Source organism: Mobula hypostoma, chromosome 9, assembly GCF_963921235.1.
Source record: "Mobula hypostoma chromosome 9, sMobHyp1.1, whole genome shotgun sequence".
NCBI lineage: Eukaryota > Metazoa > Chordata > Chondrichthyes > Myliobatiformes > Myliobatidae > Mobula > Mobula hypostoma.
This window is the reverse complement of record NC_086105.1, coordinates 21,060,311-21,082,545: the sequence shown is the minus strand read 5'-3', so window position 1 is coordinate 21,082,545 and position 22,235 is coordinate 21,060,311. Positions and strand designations below refer to the sequence as shown.

General features: G+C 41.7%; 1 protein-coding gene across 3 annotated transcripts in view; it reads left to right on the top strand.

The window, feature by feature from the left end:
* The window catches only part of met (MET proto-oncogene, receptor tyrosine kinase), a 159,407-nt gene that overhangs the window by 92,398 nt on the left and 44,774 nt on the right, over positions 1-22,235 (top strand). For all 3 annotated transcript variants that reach the window (XM_063057851.1, XM_063057852.1, XM_063057854.1), the window contains 2 exons: positions 9,411-9,545; positions 16,941-17,108. In XM_063057851.1, the coding sequence (XP_062913921.1) occupies positions 9,411-9,545; positions 16,941-17,108 (303 nt within the window). The remainder of the gene's footprint in view (positions 1-9,410; positions 9,546-16,940; positions 17,109-22,235) is intronic.

Genomic DNA, 22,235 nt, shown 5'->3' with positions numbered 1-22,235 from the left:
ATTAAACACTGAATTTTATCAAGACTCATTTAGCAAGTATCACTTTATTGTTTATGACTGTATTGTTCAGATCTTCCCACATGCCCCGTTAAAAGACCGCATGGTACGCCACTGGCGTTTGGGGCAGCAATGAATGTCTTCCATCTCCAGCAGTGCTCAGAGTTTCTTTCATCATGTCAGTAGCTTGGTTTTTACTACTGCCACTCATGCACGTCCCAGGTGGAGACTCAGGAATACCATCGCACTCAGATGTAGAATTCATCATTGCTATTTCTCTAACAGTTTTGTCTTACCTGTCAGGGTGGTTCACCCTGAGCTGAGCCCCCTGAACCCGGACCACTCTTAGTCTGGCCTCTACCCTTTGACCTGTTTTCCATGGGTGACCCTACCAAGAGCCAAAGCAGAAAGCCCTGACTCCAGCCAACATAGCTCTCTGGATCATTGAGGCACGCGAGCCTCCAAACGACGACATAGTTGTGGTCCTCTTGGAGGCTTCCATCTTTAAGGCCTCTTCAAAACTACTGAGTTGCCCTATACATCAGTTCTTGTAGTCATCAGACTGAAGAGTCTTTTTTGAGATACACAGCCTCAAGCTCAATTAATTGTTACATAACATACGGAAAACAAAATAACTAGAATGATAGGATTGAGAGAGAGAGAGAGAAATAAGACAGAAGAAAATAGACAAGACATTCTGCAGGTGCTGGAAACCTTCAAAGTTCAAAGTACATTTGTTATCAAAGTATGTGTACTATACCTCATAGTTTCCTTATCCTGCACATCCTGTTTCTACCTCCTCCACTTCTCCTGTCAGTCCAGGTACACCCAATGTTTCTGCTTGCTCTTGCCCCACCAAGCTTATATCTGCAACCCTCAACTCTCTTTTATCCCCCCCTCCCGGTTCAGTCCCTTCCTACCCACATCCATGACACTTCATATCCTCATGATCTTTTCAATGACTTCAAGTTCTGTGGCCCCGGTTGTTTCATTTTTACTATGGATGTCCAGTCCCTACACACCTCCATCCCCATCAAGAAGGCCTTAATGCTCTCCTCTTCTTTCTGGATAACAGACCCAACCAGTTCCCCTGCACCCCCACTCTCCTCCGTCTGGTGGAACTGGTCCTCACGCTCAGTTTCTCCTTCGGCTCCTCCCACTTCCTTCAAACCATGGGCACTTGCATGGGCCTAGATATGCCTGCCTTTTTGTTGGCTATGTGGAACAGTCCAATTTCCAAGCCTACACTGGTATGATCCCCCAACTCTTCCTCTGCTTTATCGACAGCTTCATTGGTGCTGCTTCTTGCACCCATGCTGAGCTCGTCAACTTCATTAACTTTGCCTCCAGTTTCCACACTGCCCTTAAATTCACTCGGTCCATTTCTGACACCTCCCTCCCCATTCATTCTCACTCTCTCTCTCTCTGTCTCGCTCTCGAGAGAGAGAGAGTCCTTCTACCGATATCTATATAAACCCACCGATTCACACAGCTACCTGGACTATACCCTTCCCACCCTGTCACTTGTAAAAATGCCATCCCCTTCTCTCAGTTCCTTTGTCTCTGTTGCATCTGCTCTCAGATGAGGCTTTTCATTCCAGAATTAATGAGATGACCTCCTTCTTCAAAGAAAGGGGCTTTCCTTCCTCCACCATCAACGCTGCCCTCACTCACATCCCTTCCATTTTGCGTGTGTCTGCCCTTATCCCATCTTCCCACCGCCACAACATGGATAGGTTTCCCCTTGTCTTCACCTACCACCACACAAGCCTCCACATCCAGCACATAATTCCCCATAACATCCACCATCCTCAACAGGATCCCACCACCAAGCTCATCTTTCTGCTTTCCACAGGGATCGCTCTCGACACGACTCCCTTGTTCACTCATCACTCCCCACTGACCTCCCTCCTGGTACATCCTTGCAAACAGAACAAGTGCCACACCGACCCCCACACCTCCTCCCTCACTACCATTCAGAGCCGCAAACAGTCCTTCCAGCTGAGGCAACATGTCACCTGTGAGTCTGTTAGGGTCATCTGTATATCCGGTGCTCCCAGTGTGGCCTCCTGTATATCCGTGAGACTTGACTTACATTGGGAGACTGCTTCGCCGAGCATCTACACTGCATCCACCAGAAGAAACAGGATCTGCCAGTGGCCACCCATTTTAATTCCACTTCCCATTCCTATTCCGATATGTCTATCCATGGCCTCCTCCACTGACATGATGAAGCCACACTCAGATTAGAAGAGAAACACCTTATATTTCAACAGAGTAGCCTCCAACCTGATGACATGAACATCCGGTTCTCAAACCTCTGGTAATTGACTGCCCACCCTCCTTCACCATTTCCCATTCTTGTTTCCCTGTCAAAGGTTCAAAAAGGTTCAAAAATTCATTTTGTTGTCAAAGAATGTACGTAAAATACAACTCTGAGATTCACCTTCTCCAGATAACCATAAAATACGGAAAGAAAAGACATCAACGCCCCCTACCAGCACAAAAAAGAAAAAGAAACAAAACTCATAAACCCCAATCCCCCCACCCCCTCCTCGCAGAACAGAAACAGCAACAATAGCATCAAAGCCCCCATTCCCTCGCCCCAGAAAAAAGTGACAATCATTTCCTCCAAGGAGCAGAAGAGTTACAAAAACTTAGTTCCTACATGTTTTACCCAAAATTGAGTTGACGAACCTTTAGTCAGACATTCCAGCTCATCAATTATACTTAATCTGTACATTAAGAAATGAATCATCAGTTAAGGTTAAAATCTGTTAAAGGATTACACAATTTTATAAATATTTGGAAAAAGATTTATTTATGTGATAAAAAGATAAATTTATGAAACTTCAATGAAAATTCATCAGATAGATATGAATGATAAAAATAATGGAGGGCTATGTAGGAGGGGAGGGTTAAATTAAATTGATCTTATAGTAGATTTAAAAGTTCGAACAACATTGTGCAACAAAGGACCAGTATTGTGTGTAATGTTCTATAGTCAGTCCAGATCAACAACTTCTCATATAGCAGCACTGAATGTTAGTGATTCCCCTTCCTTATTCTCATTGTGGACATCTGATACGCCATCAAGACTCTAATACAAAGAAACATTGATGCCAAGATGTGCCATCTGTACCCTATTTCTGCTGTTACAGCCTTGCGTAGGCCTGAGTTGTTTGCTTCTGTGAAAAGGTATGTTCAACAATAATCACTGAGGCCCAGTTTGTCTGTTTGTAGCAAAATAGAAGATGCTGGAAGTTCATAGAACATGGAGGAGTACAGCACAGAATAGGCCATTGAGCCCACAGTGTTCCGCCAACCTTTAGCCTACTCCAAGATCAATCTAAAACTTCCTTCCTACATATCCCTGCACTTATCTTTCATCCAGGTGTCTATCCAAGACTCTCTTAAATGTCCCTAATGTATCTGTCTCTTCCTCCAGCCCCGGCAGTGAGTTTCATACACTCACCTCTCTCTGTGTTTTAAAAAAAACACCTCTGACATCCCCGGTCTGACTGCACAAGTTGGGGGAAATTGGGGTGGGGCACAATTGGCAGTGGGCCATATGGTAGACCACAAATAACACTGAGAACTGCAGAAGACGAGGGCAGGGCAGATAGATGGCAATGCAAAAAAAAAGAGAAAACAGTTTCTTCCCTCAGTCCATTAGGCTTCTGCTCTCCCTGCCGCATCGCATTTGAAATGTCGCTGGTTAATCTGTTCTGTACCTCACAATATTTAATTTACGCATTTCCATTTGTTATTTATGAATACTTCACCCTGCAGATTTTATCCTTACTTTCATAAGTTATTGTGTGTTAGGTGTACTACTGTGCTTTACACCCTGGTTCGGAGAAACGTCTCCTTTCTCTACACATTATAGGGTTATATATGTTATATACATGTATATAATTAAATGACAATAAGCTTGACAGAAAAGACAGGAAATACACCAGAAAGGTGTGTTTTGTGTGTGAGAGATGGATTGCAGGGAAGTTCATGAAGAAAAACATTGACTCTCATGTTGGATTTTATAAACAAGACACTACTGGAACCTAAATATTTAAATCATTATACATTGAATCAACATGTTAGAGAAGGGGTTTAAGATCATGAGTATTTTTTCAGGATGATTATGGATAAGAACAATAAAAAATGGGCAGCATGATATCTCAAGCAACATACATCAAAGTTGCTGGTGAACGCAGCAGGCCAAGCAGTATCTATAGGAAGAGGCGCAGTCGACGTTTCAGGCCGAGACCCTTCGTCAGGACTAAAGGACTTCCTTCAGTTAGTCCTGACGAAGGGTCTCGGCCTGAAACGTCGACTGCGCCTCTTCCTATAGATGCTGCTTGGCCTGCTGCGTTCACCAACAACTTTGATGTATGTTGCTTGAATTTCCAGCATCTGCAGAATTCCTGTTGTTAGCATGATATCTCAGTGGTTTGTAGCATAAGATCGGGACTCAGTCCACACTGCTGTCCATATGGAATTTGTATGTTCTCCCTGTGAGCACACGGGTACTCCAGTTTCCTCACACATGACAAAGATGTATGAGTTAGGGTTAGTAAATTGTGGGCATGCTATATTGGCGTGAGAAACATGGCAACACTTGTGGGCTGCCCTCAGCACACCTCGGACTATGTTGGCCGTGGATGCAAAACAACACATTTCACAGCATTTTCCGATGCTCCAACGTACATGTGACAAATAAAGCTAACCATTGACTTTTAGAGGCTGAAATTATTTGTACCAGAGCAGAGAGTAGCATAAGACAAAGAGGAGCCTTTTAGAATTACAAAGAGTGAGTTGGGAACGATTACTTTCTCTGGTTCAGAAAACAGCAATGAGGGATCATCAATTTTAAATTATCAGAGGGAGGAAAGAGGTTATGGGAAATGGTGGAACACAGATTAGGGAGTACTCAAGACAGAGGCACTGCATCTTTTAAGACAGAATTTGCAAAATAATTGAAACAGATGAAGGAGGTAGGCAATGGGGAGAAAACAAAGCACTGGCATTAAATTTATCCATTTGCAATGAGACAGTACAGACACCAAGATTTGTAATCTATTAGACAGCTAAATGGTTTCCCTCTGTGCCTTGCTTTTTATGGCTCAATGATTCCAGATGAATAATTGCTGTTTCCTCCTTAAGAAATTCTGGGCATCAAAATCTTGATGTACAGATGGAAAAAATTATCACCTAATGCAAGCAGTAGTTCAGAAATCATGTATTGTGCCTCAAAAAAAGACATGATATTCTGACAGTTGCATAGTTCTGAAGTGATGTTTCCAAGTGGTGTTTAGTAAAATAAAAATAATTAAATGTGTTTGGTTATCAATTTAGGAGATTTATGCCTAATGCAATGCATAGTCATGTAGGTGCATATGTGAAATTAATTTCAGATGCAGTCTAACAAATTTTAACCAATAAATAGAACATTTAGCACTGCTGATAAAGGATGAAGTTCTGGGCATGGACTTAAAACACTGATCAGTTATATATTTAAGAAAGATTAACATTAAATTTTAAAAATGCAGTTAAATTATATAATGATGAGGTGACTGATTTAGCAGGAGTTGTGACTGTGGTGCAGTGGTTTGCTAGGTTATGTAAGAGCCCTAATTTTATTATAATAAATTTGAAAAAGCAATCTGTGCTCAAAACCATTTTTGCTGATTTGATTTAGTATATGCTCTTAACGGGTAATTTTCCACGAGGATTAAAAGGACTGACCAGCAATTAAGTGTGACTAAATCTTCAATCTCAACTCCATGGTGGGGGCAGAATAGATGGGGCAATGCAACAGGGTGGGAACTGAGCTTTAGTAATTGACTTTCAAACAGAACGCTCCTGAGATACCTATGCATATTGGCTATGTATTGCTGTAACTCTGAATCCCAGTAGTTGACACAAATCTGTTTAATATCATCATGAAATCCATTAAGCCTTCTTGTTTCATTTTTGTAATTTGTTTCACATACCCTTTTAAAAAAGAAAAATGGCTGCAATTCTTCTTGTTTTCTTATTTGTCTTCAATTTGCATTGGTGCTGAAGGGCTGTCAGAAACAACTGGGAATCAAATACATTCATGTTTTATTTTGCTTGGTTGAGATAAAATGCTGTCACCATCTTAAGTGTCTTCTGGCTTATTACTGTAGCTCTTTCGGCCATATTCACCAGCTCAAATGTTGCAGGCAGGCTGTGCATGTCATGATCAAAGTCAGCATGGATTTACAAAAGTGGAGATCATACTTGACAATTTTTATTTGAGGATGTATCTAGTCAAGTTGAATTTAAATTCCCAATCTGTTAAGGTGTGATGTAAACTAAATTCATTTCTTCAGATTTATGAGTCTAGGTCAGTGGTCCCTAACCCCTGGGCCGCGGACCGATACATTACTGCGAAGAATGCAGTAGTGCAGCGGTAGCCGGGACGCACCCAGCACATAGCCGAAATAAACAATCTAATTAATTAGGTGCCGCCCAGCACGTAAATGTCGGCCCAGATCAGAGGCGACGCAATCGGCAATCGCCTCTGATCTGGGCTGACATTTACGTGCCAGGCCGCACCTAATTAACTAGCTTGTTTATTTCAGCATTTTTCTTAAAGATGTGCTGAGTGCATTCCAACTACCGCTGCACCACTGCATTCTTCGCGGCAATGTATCGGTCCGCGGCCCGGAGGTTGGGGACCACTGGTCTAGGTCTGTGGATATTGCTACTATAATGCAGATCCATGAGAATTTCATATCCCCAAATGTAGTCCCATCAATTTGCAACATCTGTGCCAACTCTTGGTGCTGTGAAATGGTAGAAAAACAAATTGCTTGCTGCAGGGTCAGTGAAATGCTTCAGCTTCTGATTGCACTATTACCCCAGTGTCAAGGGGGACAAGGGTCAAGGGGAAGTACGTAGAAATATGTTTCATCTTCATTTTCCACTGTGAAGAAAGACCGGAGATATAGTGTGTTTCCTATCACCGTACAAGTGGAGCTGCTTTACTTTTCCTGTAATAGGATTTTGTGAGTACAATGACAACAGTTATGAGATTTGAACAGGTACATAAATAGGAGAGGGATATAGGGCAAATGCAGGTAAATGGGACTAGCTCAAGAAGAGACCTTGGTCAGTGTTGTAACTGCGAACAAAGTCACCATAGAGACACTGAAGCTAGTGGATATAGAAGCAAACAACAGGAATTCTGCAGATGCTGGAAATTCAAGCAACATACATCAAAGTTGCTGGTGAACGCAGCAGGCCAGGCAGCATCTATAGGAAGAGGCGCAGTCAACGTTTCAGGCCGAGACCCTTCGTCAGGACTAACTGAAGTAAGGAATCCCTTACTCACTCTTCCTTCAGTTAGTCCTGACGAAGGGTCTCGGCCTGAAACGTCGACTGCGCCTCTTCCTATAGATGCTGCCTGGCCTGCTGCGTTCACCAGCAACTTTGATGTATGTTGCTGGATATAGAAGCATTTATTCTAGTACAACGAGTATACAGGCATCATTTCCAAGACACTCTTGGAAGGAGAGGCCTGCACAACCCAATTTTACATGACATTTTTATATGCTAAATATCAAAGGTATCAGCAGGACAATTCTGTAATTAGAATGTATCTACAATGCTTCCTTTGAATTACATATAATTTTCAAACACCTCCTCCTTCGCGCCCACACTCCAGACACCCAAAATGAATGTTAATCCCAAATTGACTCTGGGCCACATTCTTGCATATGCAGGCATCTGAGGTGTAAATTGAGTGTTTCTTTGTTTTCAGTTGACCGCAGCCTGCAGCACCAGGAAGGCCATTGTCCTGAGCTGTGTTGTGAATTCAGTCTGCAATCCACATTCTAATCTGAAGAATGGCTGCTGTTTGCCGTATATCCTAATTTTCAGAGTACACCCTAACAGTCAGCATGTTGGGCAAAAGGGCCTTCTTTTGTGCTATAAAACTCCATGACTCTTCTATAGAGTATATACAACATGGTTGTGAGTCAATCCAGGGAGGGAGGGAGGGGATTTGAGGAAAGATATTGTACACAAAGTGTGCTTGATATCTGGAGCTCACAGCCACATGAGAATCAGATGCAATCACCACATTTAAGGCATGTTTCGACAGGCACTTTAATAGGCAAGGCACAGAAAGATAAGGACCTGATACCAGCAAGTAGAATCAGTTGTGGGGGGGGGGGGGCATGAGGAATCAATACGAATGAATGAGACAGGCTAAGGAGCCTGTTTTGTGTTGTAAATCAGTGTGACTATATTACACAAAAATACTTGACTGTTTGATTAATGCTACTTTAACTTGATGTCTTTGAGTGGTTGGAAACAGTTTATGGTTGCTGCTGGCCACATTGAATTTTGAAATTGATACAAAGATTCACAATTATGTCCACCGTTGAGGTTCAATTGAGATTACTGTATGGTTCCTGTTTCAAGCCTGCTGCTTCTATTTGCCCAGTACACCTTGTCTTTCCTTCCATTTAGTGGAAAGTTCTATTCAATTTCATCAATACAGTCTGGGATTTTTTTACGTTATTTTTGCACTACTTCATTAATTACATGTATATGTGGGTGTATTATAATTTATAGTATTTTATGTACTCCTGCTGCAAAACAACAACTTTCACAACAGATGTCAGTGATAATCCTGCCGAAGGGTCTCAGCCCGAAATGTCAACTGTATTCTTTTCCATAGATGCTACCTCGCTTGCTGAGTTCCTCAAGTATTTTGTGTGTGTTACTTGGATTTCCAGCATCTGCAGATTTTCTCTTGCTTGTGATAATAAACCTGATTCTGATTCTGATTCAACATCTCTGATTAATGGCCATTAGGAGAGGGAGACTCAGATGATTGCACCTTTTCGCAGGAACACTACCTAGTTATAAACTTTATTTTAACTACAGCCTTGGAGAGATTTTTATTCTAACAGAGCCCATTCTAATTAAAATCTCTCTGAAATGCACCCCAGACCTTTGTGTGTATGGTGTTGGCTTCCATCCATCTGACCCTGGTTCCAAGGTAATCCAGCGCTTCAAGTATCCACAGACCTTTGAATTTCCTGTAGATGTGGTCAGCAGAAGATATTTTGAGTTTTCTTTTATATTTTCAGGACATCCAAACCAAATTCCCAAAAGAAATCATGATTCACCATTGACAGCCTGCATACATTTGGATCATTTCACTTCAGTCGGCCACAGGAAAATGATCACATTTAATCAAGGTTCAGAGCCGGGATTCTTAATTTAGGAAATAACTTAAATTTCTATTTAACCCACAGCAGGTTTAAAATCTCTTGTGAGAAACTTTACTGCTGCGAGGAATTTGCCTTTTGTGACTCTGTGCTGAACAAATAGAAGAATGTTTTAAAAATTGCTTCAAATATATTTTTTTGCAGGTGGTGCTTTCACGAATTGAGCGATCAACACCTCACTTCAATTTACAGCTGGACTCAAATTCAGTATCCCCTCAAATATTAGTTGAGCAATCTGGATCTGAACAAGGCTACATAGTCGTCGTTACAGGGAAGAAGGTAATTCTTGTTGCTTGTATATATTTTCTTAATCATTTTACTTTCTGCCTTCAACTATTAGAGTTGACATGTGTGCTGTTTGATATAATTATTGGGAATACTTACATAAGGCCAATAGTGCTGGAAAGGGCAGGACTGAAGACGCTGTATTTAAATTCGCCGAGCATTCAGAATAAGGTTGACGAACACGTGGTGCAATTACAGATTGGCCGGTACGATGTTGTGGGCGTCACTGAATCGTGGCTGAAAGAAGGCTATAATTGGGAGTTTACCATCAAAATATATTCTTTGTATCAAAAGGACAGGCACGAAGGCATAGGCGGTGGTGTGGCTCTGTTGGTAAGGGATGGATTTACATCTTTAGAAAGAGGTGATACAGGGTCAGAGAATGTTGAATCTCTGTGGGTGGAGTTAAGAAACTGCAGGAGTGAAAAAACCATTATGGGAATCATATGTAAGCCTCCAAATAGTAGCCAAGATGTGGGGTTGAGATTGTAAAGAGAGCTGGAAAAGGCATGTAATAAGGGTAATGACACAATTGTAACGGGGGACTTCAATATGTATATGTAACAGGATTAGGAAAATCAGGTTGGTGTCAGATAGGAAGAGAGGGAATTTGTTGAATGCCTATGAGATGACTTTTTAGAGCAGCTTGTGCTTGAGCCTAGGGGAAAGGCTATCTTAGATTGGGTGTTGTGTAATAACCCAGATCATATTAGGGAGTTTAATGTAAAGGAACCCTTAGGAGGCAGTGATCATAGTACGACTGAATTCATACTGCAATTTGAGAGGGAGAAACATAAGTCATATGTATCAGTATCACAGTGGAGTAAAGGGAATTGCAGAGGCATGAGAGAGGAGCTTGCCCAGATGGATTGGAGGAGGATACTGGTGGGGATGACAGCAGAGCAAAGATGGCTGAAGTTTCTGAGAATAATTCACAAGGCACAGGATAGATATGTCCCACAGTAGAAGTAATTCTGAAATAGCAGGGCTAGGCAACCATGGCTGACAAGGAAAGTTAAGGACTACATAAAAGCCAAGGAAAGGGCATATAAAGTAGCAAAAGTGAGTGGGAAGTTGGATGATTGGAAGCTTTTAAAATCCAGCAAAAGGAAACTAAAAAAGCTATAAGAAGGGAGAAGATTAAATATGAGGGCAAATTAGCTAATAACATAAAGCAGGAAACTGTAGGTTTTTCAGTTATATAAGGAGGTGAGAATTCATATTGGACCACTGGAAAGTGATGCTGGTGAGGTAGCAATAGGGGACAAGGAAATGACAGGTGAACTTAATGGGTACTTTGCACCAGTCTTCACTGTGGAAGACAGTTGCAGTGTGGAAGAGGTCAATGAGTGTCAGGGAGCAGGAGTGAGTGACATTGCTATGACAAAGGAAAAAGTGCTAGGCAAACTAAAATGTCTTATGGTGGATAAGTCACCTGGACCAGATGGACTACATCCCAGAGTTCTGAAAGAGGTGGCTGAAGATATAGCTGATGCATTGGTCACTTGATTCTGGCATGGTCCTAGAGGACTGGAAGACTGAAAACGTCACTCCACTCTTTAAGAAGGAAGGACGGCAAAAGAAAGGAAATTATAGGCCAATTAGCCTAACCTCAAGTGGTTGGGAAAGTATTGGAGTCTATTATTAAGGATGAGGTTTTGGGGTATTTGGAGACTAATGACAAAATAAGTCAAAGTCAACATGGTTTCTGTAAAAGGAAATCTGTTAGAGTTCTTCAAAAAAGTAACAAGCAGGGTGGACAAAAGAGAGGCAGTGGATGTCATTTACTTGGATTTTCAGAAGGTATTTGATAAGGTGCCATGTATGTGGTTGCTTAACAAGACAAAATCCTATAGGATTACAGGAGATATACTGGCATGGATAGAGGAATGACTGACAGGCAGGCGTAGCGAGTGGGAATAAAGGGAGCCTTTTCTGGTTGGCTGCCAGTGGCTAGTGGTGTTCCTCAGGGATCAGTTTTGGGACCGTTACTTTTTTCATTGTTTGTCAATGATTTGGATAATGGAATTGATGGCTTTGTGGTAAAGTTTGCAGATGATACAAAAATAGTGGAGGGGTAGGTCGTGCTGAGGAAGCAATGTAATTGCAGCATGACTCAGACAAATTGGAAGAATGGGCAAAGAAGTGGCAAATGGAATACAGTGTTGGGAAATGTATGATAATGCATTTTGGTGGAGGCCAAGTCCGTGGGATTACTTAAGGCCGAAGTTGATAGCTTCCTGATTGGTCAGGGCACCAAAGGGTATGGCAAGAAGGAAAGTGTATGGAGTTCAGTGGAATCTGGGATCAGCCATGATGGATTGATGGAGCAGACTCGATGGCTGAAAGGCCTAAATTCTGTTCCTATGTCTTATGATCTTAAATAGACAGCATCAAAGGAGAGATAGACTGACCATTTCAGATAAATGCACTGTCATTTGAATGTTGAAAGGGTTGGACAGAGTAGATGTGAAAAGGATGTTTCCCTTGGTGGGTGAGTCCAGGACAAGAGGCCATAGTCTTAGAATTAGAGGGTACCCAGTTAAAACAGAGATGAGGAGAAATTTTTTTAGCCAGAGGGTTGTGGATTTGTGGAATTCGTTGCCACATACAGCTGTGGAGGCCCGATCATTGAGGGTGTTTAAGGAGGAGATTGACAGGTATCTAATTAGTCAGGGTATCAAGGAATATGGGGAAAAAGCCGGAAGTTGGAACCAGATGGGTGAATAGTTTAGCTCATGGAGGAGCTGCGGAGCAGACTCGATGGGCCAAATGGCCTACTTCTGCTCTTTTGTCTTGTGATCTTGTGGTCAGAACTAGGATAACTTACAAAATCAGCATCGTTTAATTTGCAAAGAAGAGAGAGAGATAGAGTTCCTCTAATTCCACCTCTTTCAGACAGATTGCAATAAACGAGCCTTTGCTATCCCTGTCAAGCGTTACCTGTGTCATCCAGATCACCCTATTGCAGACATTCTCTTTGTTCTGTCTTAATACCTATGCTCCCTCACTGCAACTTTTCATCCTGATGAAAAGTTTCTGACCTGACATTTAAGAGATGCTGGCTGATGTATTTTCAGAGTTTACTGGTTTTATTTCAGATCACCAGCATTTGCCATATTTGCTTTTTAGCAATAACCTGTTGATCTCTCCAGAAAGCAAAAATGTTCTTATTGTACTTCTTACCTGTAATTTGTTTGAAAGTTAATGTCAAATGTATAATGAACCAGCAATTTGTAGGTAGGCATGCCTGTAAGTTATATGTCACCACAAATTGCTGCATGATTTTCATATCTCCACCAGTAATCTTGCAAGAGCAAGTTTCCCTGTGTGTGTTTTATGAATTTGTTCATTTGGCCACAGAAATTAGGGTTAACAATGTGAAAATCCATTTCCTGCTGAAAATAGATTACTGCCATACCCCCAAGACAACACACCATGCAGGATTACCTTTGGAAAGCAAATGCCTTTTTAAGGATTTAAATTTTTTTAATGAGGTGTTTTCCTATTTTCTGTTCTGTTTCTTATTTCCCACTTTTGTAATTCAGTCTTTCCCTCTGCTTATTTCTCTTTCATTGCTAATTAGACTCAAATTCACCCTCTTTCTCTGTCATTCTTAACTTTTTTTTTCCATCTGCCCAGTGTCACTGGCAAGGCTGTTAACACGCTGGTCCCACTCTTTACAAGGATCCCAGATGCTCTGTTAGTGCTGTACCTACTTTCTGGGTTGAAGGGAATTTTTTACCACAAATAGTTCAGTTAATAAATGTAAGCCTGAATTTCAAAACAATCAACTGCAAGTAACTCATTAGGTCGAGTAGCATCTGTGGGGAAAGTAGTTGTCAACTGTTGCAGGACTTTGCCCCAAAGCATTGTCAATTCTTCCCTTCACTCCATCCCCAGCAACAGATGTTGCTGAATCTACTAAGTTGCTCCAGCAGAAATCTTGAATTTCTTTTCCAGATTGGATATAAAAACAAGTTCTGATATACCTTTACCAGCAATGTGCAGGCTGGTGAGCTGATCTGCCCTGTGAAGTATTTGCCTTGCAGCTCCAGCAGCATGGGTACTCTCCTGATCTCATCTACAGCCCATGTGGAGTTTACAGGTTCTCCCCGTGACCAAATGGGTTTCCTCTGGGAGCACCAGTTTCCTCACATGTCTAAAAGACCTGATAGGTTATTGAGTGCTCCATATTATATCTTGGCACGTGGCCAAGTGGTTAAGGCGTCGGTCTAGTGATCTGAAGATCGCTAGTTCGAGCCTCAGCTGAGGCAGTGTGTTGTGTCCTTGAGCAAGGCACTTAATCACACATTGCTCTGCGACGACACCGGTGCCAAGCTGTATCAGCCCTAGTGCCCTTCCCTTGGACAACATCGACGGCGTGGAGAGGGGAGACTTGCAGCATGGGCAACTGCCGGTCTTCCATACAACCTTGCCCAGGCCTCAGTCAACATCGAAATCGATGGACGGCTGAAGAAGAAGCTTATATCTACAAGAGTTGAAAGGTGTGTGAGGGGAAATAGGTTCCATATTTACATTAAGGTACAGAGGAGTCTTGGAGTCCAATTCCATAGCTCTTTAAAAGTGGCCATACAATAGAAAGGGTGTCAAAGGCTGCATATGGTATGCTTTCCTTCATTAGTTGAGCCATTTATTATAAAACTGAGGAATCATGGTATAGATGTATAAAATTTTATTCAGGCCACATTTGGAATATTGTGTGCAATTCGGGTTACCCCTTTACAAGAAGGATGTGGAAGCTTCGGAGGGGGTGCAGATAGCTGCCTAGATTAGAGAGTACGAGCTTTAAAGAGAGGTTAGACAAACCTGGATTGTTTTGTTTAGAGCACCAGAGACTGAAGGGAAGTCTAATGGAAGTTCAGAAAATTATGAGAGGCATAGATGGGGTAAGTGATCAGAATCCGTATCCCAGTGTAGATATATCAAGTATTGGAGGGCATGTATTTAAGGTGAAATGGAGGAAAGTTGAAAGGAGATGTGCAGGACAAGTTTTTTCACACAGAATGGTGGGGAAGTGGTGGAAGTAGATATGAGAGTAACATTTAGAGTCTGTAAGATAGGCACATGAATATGCAAGGAGTAAAGGGATATAGAAACATAGAAACATAGAAAATAGGTGCAGGAGTAGGCCATTCGGCCCTTCGAGCCTGCACCGCCATTTATTATGATCATGGCTGATCATCCAACTCAGAACCCCGCCCAAGCCTTCCCTCCATACCCCCCAATCCCTTTAGCCACTAGGGCCATATCTAACTCTCTCTTAAATATAGCCAATGAACTGGCCTCAACTGTTTCCTGTGTCAGAGAATTCCACAGATTCACCACTCTCTGTGTGAAGAAGTTTTTCCTAATATCGGTCCTAAAAGGCTTCCCCTTTATCCTCAAACTGTGGCCCCTTGTTCTGGACTTCCCCAACATCGGGAACAATCTTCCTGCATCTAGCCTGTCCAATCCCTTTAGGATTTTATACGTTTCAATAAGATCCCCCCTCAATCTGCTAAATTCCAACGAGTATAAGCTTAGTTGATCCAGTCTTTCCTCAGATTAGGGGACCAAAACTGCACACAATACTCCAGATGTGGTCTCACCAAGGCCTTGTACAACTGCAGTAGTACCTCCCTGCTCCCGTACTCGAATCCTCTTGCTATGAATGCCAGCATACCATTCGCCTTTTTCACCGCCTGCTGTACCTGCATGCCCACTTTCAATGACTGGTGTATAATGACACCCAGGTCTCGTTGTACCTCCCCTTTTCCTAATCGGCCACCATTCAGATAATAATCTGTTTTCCTGTTTTTGCCACCAAAGTGGATAACCTCACATTTATCCACATTAAATTGCATCTGCCATGAATTTGGCCACTCACCTAACCTATCCAAGTCACCCTGCATCCTCTTGGCATCCTCCTCACAGCTAACACTGCCGCCCAGCTTCGTGTCATCCGCAAACTTGGAGATGCTGCATTTAATTCCCTCATCTAAGTCATTAATATATATAGTAAACAACTGGGGTCCCAGCACTGAGCCTTGCGGTACCCCACTAGTCACTGCCTGCCATTCTGAAAAGGTCCCGTTTATTCCCACTCTTTGCTTCCTGTCTGCCAACCAATTCTCTATCCACATCAATACCTTACCCCCAATACCGTGCGCCTTAAGTTTGCACACTAATCTCCTGTGTGGGACCTTGTCAAAAGCCTTTTGAAAATCCAAAAATACCACATCCACTGGTTCTCCCCTATCCATTCTACTAGTTACATCCTCAAAAAATTCTATGAGATTCGTCAGACATGATTTTCCTTTCACAAATCCATGCTGACTTTGTCCGATGATTTCACCGCTTTCCAAATGTGCTGTTATCACATCTTTGATAACTGACTCTAGCATTTTCCCCACCACCGATGTTAGGCTAACCGGTCTATAATTTCCCGGTTTCTCTCTCCCTCCTTTTTTAAAAAGTGGAGTTACATTAGCCACCCTCCAATCCTCAGGAACTAGTCCAGAATCTAAAGAGTTTTGAAAAATTATCACTAATGCATCCACTATTTCTTGGGCTACTTCCTTAAGCACTCTAGGATGCAGACCATCTGGCCCCGGGGATTTATCTGCCTTCAATCCCTTCAATTTAGCTAACACCACTTCCGTACTAACATGTATTTCGCTCAGTTCCTCCATCTCACTGGACCCTCTGTCCCCTACTATTTCTGGAAGATTATTTATGTCCTCCTTAGTGAAGACAGAACCAAAGTAGTTATTCAATTGGTCTGCCATGTCCTTGCTCCCCATAATCAACTCACCTGTTTCTGTCTCTGTCTCTATGGATTGTATGCACGCAAGAGTGAATTAGTTTAATTTGTCATCATGTTCAAAGCAGATATTATAGGCCAAAGGACCTGATCCTGTACTGTTCTACGTTGTATGTGGGTGAAAGAGACTAAAATAGAAAATGCTTGAAACATTCAGCCAGTGAGGCCATTTCAAGACTGTTTCAATGCTTCTGTGTCAAGACTGGGTACCTCCTGCATTTGCTGTTTTTGTTTCGTATTTCCATCATCTGCATTTTCTCATGCTTTCACTCGCAAGGGAAAGGGCTGATGAGAAAGCTGGCATTGACTCAATGGGCTGAATGGCACCTTTGTAATGGAAAATGTGAGTAGATTTTGACAATTAGAGAGCATCGGCTGGGTCTAGTATGCTTAATTTGATCCTGACAGCACAATATATTTAGAATGTTAATACCAGTCAGTTTTAAATGTAGAACAGATTAATAGCTTCCTTACCTCCTTTGTTAATGGAATGGAGAGGCTTTTATATGTAATCAATTCTTGTTTGTATAATAAAAATTTGTGTGTGTGTTTTTTTTTACCAGATAAGCAAACTACCTTTAACAGCTGCACGGTGTGGCTATTTCTTGTCATGCACAAAGTGTTTAACAGCTCCTTCTTTCATGGGCTGTGCGTGGTGCAGTGGTAGGTGTTCCAGAATGCAAGACTGTATGACTCACAAGTGGAATATCTGCCCTCCTGTTATCAGCCAGGTAAGAAACTCTTAAGGTGAAACAAATGCTAAGTTGCTTTCACTTGGGTAATATTGATTGGAATTTGAAAAGTGCATTGCATGAATTTCTTCTAAATCTTCCAAACAAAAATAGATATTATGACAAAAAATCCTGATTTAAATGTCGATTGCATAGAGCAATATATTTTAACTCTAAGTAACAGAAGTGGATTCAAAGCACACCCACTTCGACATATTTATGGAATGCTGCTGTCCATTCAGCCTGCCTCGTCCGTACATATGAAACACAACATGCCTACTCAAATATTTTGCAATTTCTTGATCCAAAACGGCGCCCTCAGACACCTTAAGTACACATGTTGAAGCAAGCATCAACTAGAGAGCTGAAGCGTAGTTCCACATTAGTTTAAGATATTCATTGTCTTACAAGTAGGCTCTCCTTTAACCAGTGTGTTTCTTTCCCACCTTTGTCAGTAAGGAGTTTATATGTTCTCCCCAAGGCCACGTGGGTTTTCCTCCATGCTCCTGTTTCTGACCACGTTCCAAAGATGTACAAGTTAGGGTTCAGTAAATTGTGGGGATGCTATTTTCATGCCCGAAGTGTGGTTACACTTGTGGGCTGCCCTAGCACATCACCAGTGCAAGAGATGCATTTCTCTTCCTGTTTTGATGTACATACTGTATGACAAATAAAGCTACTACCCCTCAACCATCAGGCTCCTGAACAGAAGGGGATAACTATACTCACTTGCCCCATCATTGTAATGTTCTTACAACCAATGATCTCTCTTTCATCGTCAGCCAGTAGGCTGGTCCTGGACTTATTTCCTGGCATAATTTACATACTATTATTTAATTATTTACGGTTTTATTTTGCTGTATCTATACTCTGTTCTTGGTTGGTGCAACTGTCACGAAACCCAATTTCCCTCAGGATCAATAAAGTATGACTATGACTATCATCATCAGGTGCCATGCCCAGTTTGAGCTTTGACTGCCATGGCCCACACACTCCTGTTTCAGGTCAAGTGGATCAATTCATTAGTGTTCATTTCCAGTTCTCTGGCTGCTGTCTCCATCATCATTTGTCTTTGTCTTCCTCTTGCTTTCTTCCCTTCAATCTTTCCCATAATTACTCTGCATTCTAACTCCTCTTTCCTAATCACATGTCCAATTGGAGTTACATTGCCTTTTCATGATCTCATACGTTACTTCTCTTTTTGTGTTTGCTTTGTTCATGACATCCTCATTAGATATTCGTTTTGTCCATGATATTCTTTACATCCTCCTCAAAAACCACATCTCTGTTGCTTCAATTCGTTTCCTCATGTTACTAGATATTGTCCAACATTCTGAGCCATATAACATAACTAGGTAAACATAAAATTTCAATACTGTGAGGCGGGTTGTCATGCCTAGTTTAGAGTTGGTCAGTATACTCTTCATTCCGTAAAGGTGTCTTTCACCGTCCCTATTCTTCTTTTGATGTCCATGTCGCACCTGCCATCTGATGTCACCCAGCTTCCTAAGCAGCAAAAGTTCTGTAATTGTTTTATGTCTTCCCCATTTATTCTCAGCCTACAGATAGGATTCTCCTGCTTTTTGGATATCACCATACATTCTGTCTTTTTTCAATTGATAGATCGACCCATTTTTGCACGTTCTTCAACAACTATATCAATTAAGTTTTGTAGTTCTTCCTCGATACTTGCAATTAACACAGTGTCAGGATTATTGATGTTTTCACCGCCAACTTTGATTCCCAAGATGTCTCTTATTTTTTGTAATATTGTTTCACTGTACACATTAAATAAATCAGGGGAGAAAACACACCCTTGTCTAACACCTCTCTTAATTTTTGTAAACTGACTCACTTCCCTATCTATTCTTACAGCGGCAGTTTGTTCCCAGTACAGATTTCTGATTAGGCGGAGATCTTTCAAATCTAGATCTAGAGTTTCCTGTAATATTTCAAATAACTTATTGTGCTTCACTTTATCAAATGCTTTCGTGTATGCGATAAAACAAAGAAATCTTTTTGCACTTGAATAGCTCGTTCTGATAGTATCCTTAACATCAATATTCCATTTCTTATGCCTTTGTTTTTCACAAATCCACATTGTCCTTTGCCTGTTTCAGCTTGTATCTTACTTTTAGCTCTTGTCATCAAAATTCTTAGAAGTATCTTGGTGATATGACTCAATAAACTTATGGTCCTATGTAATTCACATTCTATTGCTCCAGGTTTCTTAGGAAGAGTGATAAATACTGATTCTTCATCTCTTCTGTTATTATTCCAGTCTCATAAATGTCATTGAGTGTTGGCGCGTGGTCAAGTGGTTGAGGCATCGGTCTAGTGATCTGAAGGTCGCTAGTTCGAGCCTCAGCTGAGGCAGCGTGTTGTGTCCTTGAGCAAGGCACTTAACCACACATTGCTCTGCGACTACACCGGTGCCAAGCTGTATCGGCCCTAGTGCCCTTCCCTTGAACAACATCGGTGGCGTGGAGGAGGGAGACTTGCAGCATGGGCAACTGCCGGTCTTCCATACAACCTTGCCCAGGCCTGCGCCCTAGAAACCTTCCAAGGCACAAATCCATGGTCTCACAAGACTAACAGATGCCTATTAATTAATTAAATATAACTGATTAAATTAGTAAGTTTTTCAATTCCATAATCTTCAAGGGCAATAATTTTAAGGACTTTAAGGACTCTTTATCTTATTATCTCACGTTCTCATTATTTATTGATATTTATTTATATTTGCATTTGCACAGTTTGTTGTCTTCTGCACCTTGGTCGATCTTTCATTGATCCTGTTATAGTTACTATTCTATAGATTTGCTGAGTATGCGCACAGGAAAATGAATCCCAGGGTTGTATGTGGTGTACGTGTACTTTGATAATAAATTTACTTTGAACCTTGAACTTTTAATCTACTCTTTATGTTTGTTGGTATTTGCCTCTTTCCCATTCTGATTGTAAGTATCTCAGGATCTCCTCTCAAGATGGCCGGACTCTACTATTCATCACCACGTAGCCATGTTACTAACCCAATGCTACTCAATCACATCCCTGTTACAATCTTCAATCCTCTACTACTGCCTTATCCCTACATCCTGATCCAGCCTCCTTCACCCCTGCCACCAATACTCTCCTCCCCCACTGGCCCTCCATCTGTTGACCTGGTCTACCAGCAAACCTACCACCCCCCCCGCCCCTCACCCACCTACCCTCCCTCCCATCATTATACTGCTTCACCCAACCCACAATTCACTGCCGTTCTGATTCCTTCCACCACACCAGCAATGACAGGATTCATAGTGGGAATGCCAGTGGGCAAAATCCCCAATGTTTCTGTGTGTTCAAAGTGTTGAACGCATTGGGCTTTGGGTATGATAGGATTTCTCTGACAAGAGTCATTGGACGAACCTACCACAAGCCTCTTGTGCTCCATTGTTTCAACTTTCCATCCCCAGCAGGAAATAATCTTTCGGCCAAAGTCTAAGAATTGCAATGGTCAATAAATTGGATTTATCCTCATCTCTTTGTGTCCCAGAGCACAAGGTAAATTCTTGAACTTCCTTCCTGCCTTTGTTTTAAAACAACTGCATTATAGATTACCCTTTAAAGATACCTTTTAAGTTGGAAACTTTTCGTTTTTGTGTGGTGTGGATTTGTAACAAATTTCAATGAGTTTGGGTACATGCATGTAAAACTCTCTGACTCTCACCCTGTTCCATTTCCCGTGTTCTCTTGCCTATTCGTTTAATTTTATCCACAATCCTCTTTGAAAAAAAACTACTAATAAATCTTCAGAGGTCAGAATAAAAGGAAATTCCTAAAGAGAGGGTGCTTTACCTACCTGTGATCTTCACCTACCATACTCAATTATCTCCCGTCACCCTAAGAAACATGGCCAACTCGCCCACTCATCATCAGATAGCAAACTTCACTTTTCCAGCAATCCCATGTACTGTATGACATAAATGTAGGGTATATTGGTGTCAAGCCAGACCAAAGAGTTTATGGATGAAGTCATGTTCTTCACATTTCTTTTTTGGACTTTGTTCTGAAGAGGCCAAAGGCAGAAAAGCCATAAGCTATAAAGAGGAATTAAATTTTGCAAAAGCCCTTTATCACACAGAGACCAGAAGGTATGCCAAACCTTTCAAATGAATATCTGTTGATGCTTCCAATACAAAGGAGATTATTCTGTGTCCAATCAAATATAAAATATTAATGGACTGCAAGAAACTGCAGATGGTTGTGGGCACAGCTCAGAATATTACAGAAACTGGGCTCCCTCCGTGAACTTTGACTACACTTCTCACTGCATCACGGATGAAGCTGCCAGATAATCAAAGACCCCCACACAACTTGGATATTCTCTCTTTTCCCCTCTCCCTCCCACATCATGCAAAAGACACAGAAGCCTGAAAACACACTACCAGGCACAAAAAGAGCTACTACCCAGCTGTAAAAATGGTTTCCTAGTATGGTAAGAAGGATACTTATCTTACATTCTACCTGTTTATGATCTTCGCATTGCTGTCTCCCTGCACTGTGCCTTCTCTGTATCGTAGCACTTTATTGTCACTCTGCGTTTATATTAACTTATACTACCTGTAATCAATTGATCTACGTGAGTAGACAGTATACGAGATTACTTTTTTACTGTGACAATAAGGAAGAGATTACATGTGACAATAATAATAAAACAGTTCATTTTTTTTATGAAGATACAGTGTGGAGCAGGCCCCTCGGCCCAGCAACCCACCTAGTTAACCCTAGCCCAATAACAGGACGGTTTCCAATAACCAATTATCCAACTAACTGGCACATCTTTAGACTGTGGGAGGAAACCAGAGCATGCAGGGGAAACCCACGCGGTTCACGGGGAGAATGTGCAAACTCCTTATAGATGGCACCAAAGCTGAACTCTGAACTCCAGAACATTCCGACCTATAGTAGTGTTGTGCCTCGCTACGGTGACCCCAACCTTGACCTTGCTCCATCGAAGGAGGAGGATGAGAACAGAGTCATGGGAAATGGATGAGATGCAGTGAAGGTCAATGTTAATCATGGTAGAGTGGAAGCCACAGTTCAGAAACAAAAAGGACATCTCAAGTGCGTCTGCTCTCACCC